Below are 12273 nucleotides of genomic sequence, written 5' to 3' on the forward strand. Positions count from 1 at the left end.
GTCTTGGAGCAGCACACATTTTGTACATCAACACTTCGGTAATTTGTGGGAATCCAGATGTCCAAAGAAAATAAAATGATAACAAAGTTTATTTTTTTCTCATTGCAGATGTGCTGATTTCTGTGAATTAACAAATTATTATTAGGAAGTTATAGAGGATGATCAGCGTAACCAAACACTTTAACACCACTCCAGCTATTTCCTGCATAATCCTCTCCGCTGATCTTATAGTTTCCCCTATGGAGACCTCAGGAGATAAGAGACTTGTCCTGAAGGCTAGTTTCGTGATTTCATTGTATTAACATGGGAATTCTCAGTTTCATTCGCTAATTTAATTTTCTTTCCTACGTCCATTTAGAATATAAATCCAGTTATTTTGCTATGAAACTAGCCTGAATCTAAATAAAAACATACATCCTTTTTTGAGATTATTTTGTTTCTAAAAGTCAATGTAATGTAATGCTGTGCTAATAAATAAGGAAATGTACATTTGCCCATAAACCACTATCACAGTTTGGCAATCATCAAACTTACGGTAATAGTAGTTTAGTTTACTCATAGAGGGATAAGTGGTGGGCATGGAGATGATTTGTGTTCATTTCTTACTTCTGATCATGCAGTTTACATTGGTAAGGTAACCAGTAGTTCTTTGCTTAGCAAGCTAGACCTTGCCCTGAGTATTGGTATAGTAGTGCCATGGTTACTGAGAGTAGTATACTTGTGCTGTTGGTATTGGTAGTGCTCTCAGTATGGGTTTGGACATTGGCAGTGTGGTAATGCCCCTGGTATTGGGAGTGGTATGGTAGTGCCCCAGTATTGTCACTGGTGTGGTAATGCCCTTAGTATTGGCAGTGGTGTGGTAGTGCTCATGGTATTGGCAGTGGTCTAGAAGTACCCCTGGTTTTGGAAGTGGTATGGTAGTGCCCCTGGTATTGGCAGTGGTGTGCTGGTACCCCTTGTGTTTGCAGTGGTATGGTAGTGCCCATGCTATTGGCAGTGGTCTGGTAGTGTCCTTGGTGTTGGCAGTGTTGTGGTGGTAGTGCCCCTGGCATCAGTAGCGGTATGGAAGTGCCATGAATATTTTAGGTATAATAGTGTTTCTAATCATTGCCCATAACTAGTATGCCTGCATTTCGCTATATTCATAGTTTACGCTCATGTATTTAAATAAAGAAAAACTAAAGAAAATCTACAAACGAACAAGCAATATTTTACGTTAAAAACCTATACTAGTGATCACCAAAAAATAGGCAAAATTTTTCCTAAGGCAAAACTGACTCACATCAAAACCTCTTGGACTAAATTTAGGAGGCGTTGGAATTACAGTCCTTTAAAATTAATGTTTGTTTAAATTAAAGAAAAACAAATATCTGTATGTGTTGGTTGATAACATCAGCAGACCCCCGTTTGATACAATTTGACTGAGCTTGCCTCTGTCCTTAGAGGACATGCAGACATGAGGTCTTTATTTATCACATGAAGTTTGTTGCTTTGTCACAAAGCAGCTGAAAGTCAGTAGGGGGTCAACCAGAGATTAAGCCACACATTTCTCTCAGAGTGATACAATTAATTATAATATGACCACGATTGAAGTGTCTTTGCTTTTGATGTGCAGTTATTGAGAGAATCACATTTTTGACATTGGTAGCCAGGATTCGTCACAACTGCCAGCTAATCTCACAGTATCTACTATTAATGACATTTAGACACTTTAAGGGTAGTAACCCAGAACAGCCAGGCAGATTTTAGCTTATTTCAACGAGATCTAAGAAGTCATTTCTGGTTTTTACTAGTTTAGTGTACTTTACATATTATAATTTCGTGAAACTGCTCCCCATCTCCCCTGTTTGGTAGAGTGATGTATCCAGAAAAGCTCCGCTGAACAGAGGATAGCATCCAGTACTGTTTAAATGGACATCAAACCATTCATCCAAGGAAGGGGACAGACACTGCATTGCTAAACTTCTCACCGCTGATGGATGAAGATAGATACCTACAGATGAGTTGCCCAGGGCCGGATTTGTACTCTTCACCACCCTAGGCCACTGTCACCAGCCACCCCCTATCAGTATAGGTAGCAAGATGACCCCCCCCCTTTTCTCTGGTATATGTAGCCAGATGACTCCTCCCCCCTTTCCCTCCAGCATTGGTAGCCAGATGACTCCCTTAATCCCACCTTTTCCCACCCCCACCGTTCAGTATAAGTAGCCAGCTTACCTTAACACCACAGCAGCCATCTGTGTCACTCGTTTCTCCGCTTGTCTCCAGTGCAGAAGCTTCCTCTTCCTTTCTGTCTCCAATGCTGCCCAAGTCCATAGCAGCCGGCCACAATGCAAACGTGCAAAGAGAACAAGGTGGCTGCTGCACAGGTGGCTAGCAGCAGAGTATCATGGCCAGGTGCTCGCCTGATCTCCCTGCATTGCAGCATTTGCAAGCTAGCAAATGCTGCACCAGTTTAGCCTGCTGCTTTGGTGCCCTTCCTCCTGTGGTGCCCTAGGCCATGGCCAAGGTTGCCTTTTCCTAAATCCGGCCTTGGAGTTGCCAAATTGTTGATGAGTATCCCCTGGGGAACCCCTGAGTCAAGAATGTGAAAGACACATATTGCAAGATTCAGGCTCCCACAGAGGACACAAAGTTTTCCCTTTATAATGCACTGTGACAGTAATGGGAGGACATAGGCGATTCTAGAAACAGAGCTTGTAAAAGGATGGCAGTGGTGGCTACAGAGCAACTTCTACAAGATGGGAGACATGTGGTCAAGGTTGTTACAATAGAGTAAACGTAAGTTTTGCATGAGGCACAAAAAGTGCACAGTATGAAAAAAATACTGATTGATGATTCAGAGGTTTTCATCCATTACCAAAGAGCAACAGTGATTGTAGGTATGACAGATGGATACACTGTGATAATAGTTGCTTCACAGGGTACCTTTTCCTTCTGTGCCTCCCCATCAGACATCAGACCAGTGACTTCCTAATCACTAAATAATGGAACTACTGAATTAAAATAGCATTGGATTCATGATGGCAACAATGTCATGTCATGGTCATTGTAAATTGTACAGTATAGGGCAGCTACTTTATTTAAAGACCTCAGATTTTAGAGATCTGTTACGTCACAGTATACAGTACAATGTGCTATGTGGCGGCATTCACATGTGTACTGCTGCAATGGCATAGAGGACACCACATGATAATGTCCTGCTGAGACAAGAATACATTGCCATGGACACTGCAGTGCTGAATAGGGATGGCCAATGAAATGTAAATATTTCCAAGTTTATGCAGGATTATTCAAACTTTATATGCAAATTTGTGCAGCTTAAAAAAAAAGGCCCAATCGAATTACACCTCGGTGGGATTCAATTGGTCCATTTTCAAGTTGCATATATGTGCATACAAAATTTGCATAATCCTACATCAGTTCAGAATTATTTGCATCTCATTGACCATCTATAATGCTGAACAGGAAAAATGTGAACCTTATAGGTCATTTTATATACCAAGTTGCTTATTTATTTACAATACAAACACTTTCTTTCTGCATTTTAGTCATTCAAGGAATTTGTATACATGTTTAGCATGTCTCTATTTTCACTGTAAATCACCTGCACACTAAAAAGATCAGGTCAATAATTCAACCAACTGACTTTTACGCCTGTGACTGAGTCTGTTGAAAGACAAAGATTAATCGACATGTTGGATGAGATTTTTGACTGGTAGTGCAGATTTCTGTAGATTAGAAATGTGTACACTCTTCTCTATAATAAACTGATTCCATTGTATTGAGATGAAAAAAGGGGGGAAAAACTTACTTTGAATTCCTATTTTTATAAACGTTCTGTTTTTCTCCTATGGAAAGTGAAGCATAAGATATCTACCACAATAACTTCTGTATAAGTGTGTCAGCAAGCAACATGTGTATGTGTCTAACCAAGTGGTTAGAAGGCCATAGCATTACAGTAACATACATAACCCAAACCATGCAGAAACATTCATATCATTAGAAATAAAGCAACTTACAGTATGGCAACTTAGGGTCTGACCACTGGTGAAACACATCCCGGAGGTAGGGGCAGCTATGGGGGCCTGCTCCATCTCCTCCTACCATGCAGAGTAATGCAGGGAGCAGTGCAATATTTACCTGTCCACACTGTGTCAGGTCTTCCCTCCCTCCCAGCACCCTCATGCTCCATGCTGTCATCCTTCTATCCTACAGCTCCCGATGCCAGTAGGAAGAGGAGCCCTGACAGAGCAGGTTTTACTGGCCACTGATCATGGGGAGTTTTGCTTGGGGCACACCAGTTGGTGCGCCCTGTAATGCTGTATACATGGTTGTCTGTAAAGCAGAGAGACCTAGGGCCATATGCAATTCACTTTTTCACCTGAGTTTTCTGCTTGGTGATATTTTATAACTTGTCAATAAAACGCCTTTTAAATCACCAGCAAGCAAAAAAATACTCAAAATAATTTTGATAGTACTTTTTACCTATTTTCAAAACTTTTTTCCATTGCAAAGTGCTAAAAAGTTATTTTAAATCAAAGATGAAAATGTTTCTCCTAGGAGAAAACTCAGGTGAAAAAGTGGATTGCATATGCTAATAATTCTGGCTTGCATGCAAATGTAATTCAAATTATAAGCAGTCAGGAACTGGGCCAATCAAATGCACTCCCTGTTGTTTTTGTTTGGTCCAAATCTTGGATGCATACAATTTGCATTACATTTATATACAGGACGGAAATATTAGCATCTTGTTGACCATCTCTAGTGTTCATCGTAACAATATCTAACTATATTGAAATGTAAGTGTGAAGGTCTGTGGTACCTTCTTCCAGTGTGTGGTGTTATATATCACTCGATCCAGTAACCAGAATGGATTATACAATGATCCATGACCAAACTGATATAATCAGTTAAGATCTGGGGCCCATATGCAATTAACTTTTTCACCTGAGTTTTCTCCTAGGTGATATTTTCTAAACTTGTGAATACAATGCTTTTTAAACCACCAACAAGCAAATAAATACTGAAAATAGTTTTGGCAGTACTTTTTAACATACTTTTGGTACTTTTTCCATTGTAAAGTGCTAAAAAGATGAAAAATCATTTCCTTGGAGAAAACTCAGGAGGAAAAGTGAATTGCATATGGCCCATAGACTCCTAACCGATTCACTTTTTCTCCCAAGTGATGTTTATCTTACCTTTATATAAAATGCCTTTCAAGTCACCAGCAAGAAAGACAATACGCAGAATAATTTTTTGACAGTATTTTTTCTACTTTTTGGTAATTTTCAAATTGTAAAGCGCTGAAAGGTTATTTTAAATAGAAGATAAACATTATCTCCTAGGAGAAAACTCGGGAGAAAAATGGTGGATTTTCGGCACAGGGGGGGTTAGGTTTAGGCACCACGAGGGGGGGTAGGGTTAGGCACCACCAGGGGGGTAGGATTAGTTACCACTGGGGGGGGCAAGGTTTAGGCACCACCGAGGGGGGGGGGCTAGGTTTAGGCACCGCCGGGGGTTAGGTTTAGGCACCACCGGGGGGGTTAGGCACCACCGGGGGGATTTTAAGGTAAGGTACCTTCAGTGGAGGTATTAGGGTTATGGGAGGGTTCTGTGTGAGAGTAGGCTTAGCAATAGTAAATTATTGGTGCATAATATTGATATTCTACTATGGATATTTAGTAGTAGAATACTGGGAATTTTAGCGAGATTCTACTACCGGCAAACCCAGCGCCCTTTTTTCCGAACGCCTTTTTACATGTATGCTAAATTAATTTCAAATGGGCCCCTGTGTCTAGATTCCCATTTGCAGACACTCTACAAGTACACAGTGGTTCACAGTGGCACATCTCTATACATCTTGAGCCATGACCATAAAGAACTCACCACCTGAGCTGGTCTGTAGTGGTTGACATTGGCTGGCCCAGCCCGCTGGCTTGTATGCATCATACAGTGACTCCCACCAGCATTGCTCTAAAATGCTATAGTAAAGCCAGTGAAGTATCTTGTAGGACTGTGTACGCAAATGTATGCAAAGGTGCTAGCCGAGATATTCAGATCAGATCTCTGTATTCCGTGAAAATCCATGCATACAAGTTCTGGGGCTCCAAACTATGCTTGTAGATTTATTTTGTATGGTTAGGCTTTTTTGGTGGGTTTGGGTTTTGTATATAAGAACTTTCTTATTATATCACAGCAACACTTGGTCTTTGTTTTATAGTAGAATGTTAGAAAATTGTTTGAATTTGGTGAAGTTGACAGCACGTTTTGCCACAATTTTTTTTACAAAAAAGCGATCCAGGAGAAAAATAAACTATAAATAACATTCAGAACATTGGAAACTAGGGATATGGATGTTATTTCATACTGATCAGTTACTAGCAGGTGTAATTTTGTAATCCAAGTAACAGCTGGTAGAACTGAATTTGCCTCTTACTCTATCACCTGTGTGGGAAGCACTGGGTCTCCAGTTTCTATAGAGAGAGTTATGTTTTCATATACGCTGTGCTCTCATATTGTGCTCACACACTGCCGGAGGCTACTTATACATGTCACATATGTATGAACCTGAGATGAACAAAAATCTCAAGGGCCACTGCAATTTATTGTACTACTCATATAGCTCTTTTTTTTTTTTTTTTTTACAATGCATTGGGTTGCACAGTGGAATTAATACTGACCTTACATGAACTATATTTGTATGAAATAAAGATTCAGTTTTCACTCGCAACACTCAGACAGCATAGCAATGATGAGCAACAGAGTCTATCCAGGGCTGGTGCTATACTTTTTACTGCTTTAGGCAAACTTGTGAGGATGTGCCCCTCCCCCAGCATAGGTATCCAGTATAGTTGCCCCCAGTATAGGTTAGCCAAATAGTTGCCCCCAGTATAGGTAGCCAGTATAGTTGCCCCCAGGCCTAGTATATGTAGTCAGTTTAGTTGCCACCAGTATAGGTTAGCCAGGCAGGTGCCCCCAGTATAGGTATCCAGTAAAGTCGCCTCAGTATAGGTAGCCAGGTAGGTGCCCCCAGTATAGGTAGCCAGTATAATTGCCCCCAGTATAGGGAGCCAGTATAGTTGCCCCGGGAAAAGGTAGCCAGGTAGGTGCCCCCAGAATAGGTAGCCAGTATAGTTGCCCTGTATAGGTAGCCAGTATAGTTGCCCCAGTATAGGTAGCCACGTAGGTGGCCCAAGTATAGGTAGCCAGAATTTTCTTTTGATTCATTCAAAGAATATGGTTTTTAACATATTTTGAAAGAACCACAGGAAAACTAACAAAGTGTTAGGTCAGTATCAATTCATTTTACCCATGACTCCTGACTCATGTTCTGAAGTTGAACATTTCTTCATAATTATACCCTGCAGGTACCTATATTCCCAACAGGGACGGATCTAGGGGGGGGGGCAGGCGGGTCTCTTGCCCCAGGCGCAGTTTGTTGAATTCTTAAAAAGGCGGCAAAATTTGGATTGGGAATGGAAGTTTAGGCGCCAAAACCTGACCTTTAGGCGCCAAAACCTGACCTTTAGGTGCCAAAACCTGACATTTAGGCGCCAAAACCTGACCTTGCCCCAGGCGCAACTTGGTCTAGATCCGTCCCTGATTCCCAAGTAAAGTAGGTTATTCCTCCAGGTACAGTTACAGTTAGATATGCTAGTTTCAGAGTTTTAGCTTTGAGAGCACATAGGTAGTTCTGCTTGGCTACACAGTGTGTCATGGGTTTCTATATTACAGGACTGGCTGAGTCACAAATGTTTGATAAAGCAAGATTATCCTTACAGTCTATTGTTTTGAAATGTGTGAAATTTTTTCAATGTTTCTGCAGTTCTAGAGGACGTCGACAGCTGGTACTATCTCCAAACATACCCGGATTATGTCGGTATGGATCAAAATCAGAGTGCTGTTATGGATGGAAGCGAAACAGTAAGGGACTATGTGAGGGTAAGTGGCCTTCCTAAACCTTCTGCTGACCAGGACTGCATGTGTACCTTATACTTCCCACAGTAGCTAAACATTACTGGAATATTTCACTCATATGGAAAGGTTATTGTTTTTCTTAATATTTATTAAGAATTGACTGTATATAGCAACTTTATTTCATACTAGTGACCTTAGCCCGTTTAAAAACAGGCTAGTTCTTGTAACGATCGGTGTAACACAGAGAGGATCTGATCATCGGTGATCTGCAGTATCACCGAAAATACAGATATATACCCAATTATTGATGATCTGCAGTATCACCGATAATCAGATATATTTCTAACCTCTGGACACCTGAGAAATATGGGTGTTTGTGCAACAGTAATACTTTGAGGAGAGCACCCGTATAGAGGGTGCCAGGCAGTAAGAGATACTGCTCAGAGAACAGGTTCCTTCCAATGGTCTGATGCTCCCCAAGGGGCGGAGCCAGGCTGAGAGTGGGAAGGGCCAGAGTGTGAGTGACACCAATGGTGAGGTGTCACTGACAGGTCTGTGAACTATCTCCAAACAGGGAAGATAGTTCTCGAGGTCGGACAGGCCAGGTCGGCAACAGACAGACAGATCAGATACAGAGACAGGAGACAGATTCGGAGTCTAAAGACAAGTAGGGTTCAGCAACAGAGTATCGGTTATAGCGAAGTACCAAATCAGAGATCAAGAGAGTGGTCAGGAAAGCAGAAAGTCATAACAAATAATAACAATGCCTAGTCTTAGGTATGAGCTCCGTGATCATCAACACCCTGGAACTAGTCTGATATATAACAGAGTGATAATACAGTTCCCTAGTCTTGGGTGTGAGTTCCTTGATCATCAACACCCTGGAACTAGTCTGAAGTATAACAGAATGGTAATACAGTTCCCTAGTCTTGGGTGTGAGTTCCTTGATCATCAACACCCTGGAACTAGTCTGAAGTAATAACACAGAAAATATCACAGATACTGACAAGGTCTGAGTGCTACCACGTAGTGATCGCAACGCCAGACACCAGAGAAATGACCAGCACCCAGTATATATACTATAGTGCTCTCCAGCGCCTCCCCTAAGTGCTGGACCAATCAGAAATGGTTGAATTGTCAGCTGACCGGCTTGGTCAGCTGACACCCTTCTGGCTGTCATAAAAGTTCTGCCTCTCCACGCACGCGCGTGTCTTTCTGAATCTGTGTGGACTATCAGTTCCAGCCACGCCAGACATGTTTTGCAATGTATCGGCTGTGCAGGGCGCGGAACCAGCCGCACCGCTATCCGAGCATGCGGCGCTTTCTCCGCGTTCAGCCATGCTGACAGATGTAGGCCTATGCGTGCAAACCGCCGCGTCAGATGCGGAATCCGCCGCATTGGACGCGGAAACAGCCGCCTTGCTCTGAGCACCCGCGGCGGCTTTTCCGCATTTTCTCACAGTTCTGTCTTTACTTTGCCTCCCGCCGAGCGCATGCCCGCCCGCAGCCCGCACGCATGCCGCGTGCACACACGCCAGCCCCTTCTGGCCCCGTCCTCCCCTGGCTCTCGGCAGTGTCTCTGCGTCTTATTGCATTTTATTGTATAGGATAGTTCCACAATTCCACTACATAGTCCATAAGGTAATGACAAACCTGGTAATACCCAGACAGACTGACTGTCTTGAACCTATGCTTTTCTACAGCTTCGCCGTCTGTCTGGGTGTGTCCACCTTGCATTCATGAAATAGAGGTGCAAGGAAAAATGGGTGCGGGGTAAGCTGATATTTACAGCGGTAATGACAATAATAAAACATTGGTACATTTTACCGATATTTTACTACAGCTAAACCTAACCCTACTCACACAAAACCCTACTCAACTCAAATGCTTAACCCTAAAATCCCCTTTCCTGGTGCCAAACCTTAACCCCCCTCCCTTCCTGATGCCTAAACTTAAAACCCCTTTCCTGTTGCCTAACCTTAAAACCCACAACCTTTAAACCCTCCCCTTCCTGATGCCTAACTTTAACCACTAGCCACGATTGTGGCAGTATATCTAAGCCCTGCTTGAAGACTGTTTCCATCCCCGGGGCATTTAAATACACCTTTATTTCCAAATAAAATATTGTCACCATACATTGTACTAGGGACATATTTTAAATGTTGTAATAACCGTGACAAATAGACAAATAAAATGTGCGGATTTTATCAACAGTATCACGTTTTATTGTAAAACTATAATGGCTGAAACTTGAGAAATAATTTTTCCCATTTATTTTCTTATTATTCCCCATAAAATGCATATAGAATAAAATAATTCTTAGCAAAAATTACCACCAAAGAAAGCCTAATTGGTGATGAAAAAAACAATATATATAGATCATTTTGTTGTGACAAGTAGTGATAAAGTTATTGAATGAATGGAAGGAGTGCTGAAAGGTGAACATTTCTATTGTCCACAAGGGGAAAAAACCAGTGGTGAACTGGTTAAAACCCCCCTTCCTGACGCCTAACCGTCAAACCCCATTCCTGACGCATAACCTTAAAACCCCTCTTCCTGACGCCTAACCATAAAACCCCTTTCCTGACGCCTAATATTAAGAACCCCCTTCCTGATTCCTAACCTTAAACCCTCCTTCCTGACACCTAACCCTAAAACCCCTTTCCTGACGTCTAACATTAAAAACTCCTTCCTGATACCTAACATGAAAACCCCCCTTCCTCTGACGCAAATAACGTAAATCCTTAAAATTATGAATTTCAAAAACAATACATTTTAAAAACAGTACATTTAAAATTGATAAATTTCAAAAATGTAAAACAGTACATTTCAGACGATAATTTTCAAAAACTAAAAATTTCGGTTGAACAAGCCTGGTGCCCACCATTTATCAAGCACCCACATTTCTGATTTTGACACCGAATAGCTGATATTTGCATTAGGGCCTATGGGGGTGCCCAAATTGTCGATTAGCCGCAGGCGCCCAAATTTCCTGCTTCCATCCATCTTTGTCATAATCTTATGAACTTTTTAGTGAAATTGTGGAACCATATGAAATAAAGATTTCTAGCTACGAGCAGTGCCAGGAAATTGAATATGTACAAAGACTTTGCTGCATATGTATGCTACAGTTCTTACCCACAGCACACAGATCTCAGAGAAAGTTCCACACATACCTTGAGTGCTGCATAGGCTTTCATACCAGAACCGTGCACACAGGTTGTAGCTGTTTATCCTGGAGTGCCTGTATCAGTTTCTTTAACGCAGTGGATACATGAGCTATTTTTGCAGAAGATTTGCATGATATGTGCATAAGTGGAGAGCTCTTTTAATTGCAGTAATAACTTTTAAAGGTCTTTAATCACTCCATTTGGGTATACTTATTGTTCTTTCCAAATGGACTGTTAAATGCTGGCTTAAATAAGTAAAACATTTCCCTTTAGATGCTGTTGGCGAATATCTCCGGATGTATATGGAAACTTCACACTGTGTTGAGACTGCTTTATTATTTTCTGGCTTGGGCTCTACTCTTGCTTTTCCCTGCCAACTTCAATGCAGTGGTTTGGTCTACACAAGCTGACATCAGCACAGTTTGTTTTTAGTGATGCTTATTTCATTAATAACACTTTTTATTAAAGCCACCAGTATACGTTTGTGACTTTTTATTACTTTATCTGGAACTCTTGTACATTCCTCTTTTAAGCCTCATACATACACATGTCCAACAAAGTGCATGACCAACATTACAATATGACCAACACCACAACAAACTTTTTAAACGACTTGTATTTTCCACGCACCACCCAACTGAACAACCTGACCGCAATCAAAATAAGTGCGTCATTCAAACGATGTTGTACACAAGTGTCCAACTGCACGATATCAGCCCAAAAGTCACGTGAGTTGATCCACCAGATGCATTGGAAAAGTCGTTCGTCTAGTCATTTGCCACACGTACACACACCTGATTGTCATCCAACAGACTAAAATCAGACGACAATCAGGCAATTTGCTTGAGCGTGTGTACAGGCCTGTAGAGTTTTGGATGTATGGAGTAATAAAGGTTTTGTCTGCATTTTCTAAGGTGTGAGTCTTTGCTGCTGGAAAAAATTAAAGGAGTTTTGCCAACCAGTACACAAGCAGAAATAAATGCAGATTTTTCAAAAGTCTGAAAAGGGGCTAAATATGGGTGTGTGAGAGGTTCCTTCACTTTTTGTATCACACCTCCCACCACCTCAGATCAACAGGATCTATTAACATGGTCACCCCCAGACTGCACCGTAAAATCTATGAAGCTAGAGCTTTCTGTCATGCTGTTCCTACCCTTTTGAACTCCTTTCCATACCCATTTAA

General features: G+C 41.5%; 1 protein-coding gene across 1 annotated transcript in view; it reads left to right on the plus strand.

Annotated features, from left to right (window-relative positions):
• The window catches only part of EGFL6 (EGF like domain multiple 6), a 106730-nt gene that overhangs the window by 19339 nt on the left and 75118 nt on the right, over positions 1-12273 (plus strand). Inside the window, exon 2 of the mRNA XM_068265311.1 lies at positions 7829-7944. Coding sequence (XP_068121412.1) covers positions 7829-7944 — 116 coding nt within the window. The remainder of the gene's footprint in view (positions 1-7828; positions 7945-12273) is intronic.

The sequence above is a fragment of the Hyperolius riggenbachi genome, chromosome 2, assembly GCF_040937935.1.
Source record: "Hyperolius riggenbachi isolate aHypRig1 chromosome 2, aHypRig1.pri, whole genome shotgun sequence".
Classification (NCBI taxonomy): domain Eukaryota; kingdom Metazoa; phylum Chordata; class Amphibia; order Anura; family Hyperoliidae; genus Hyperolius; species Hyperolius riggenbachi.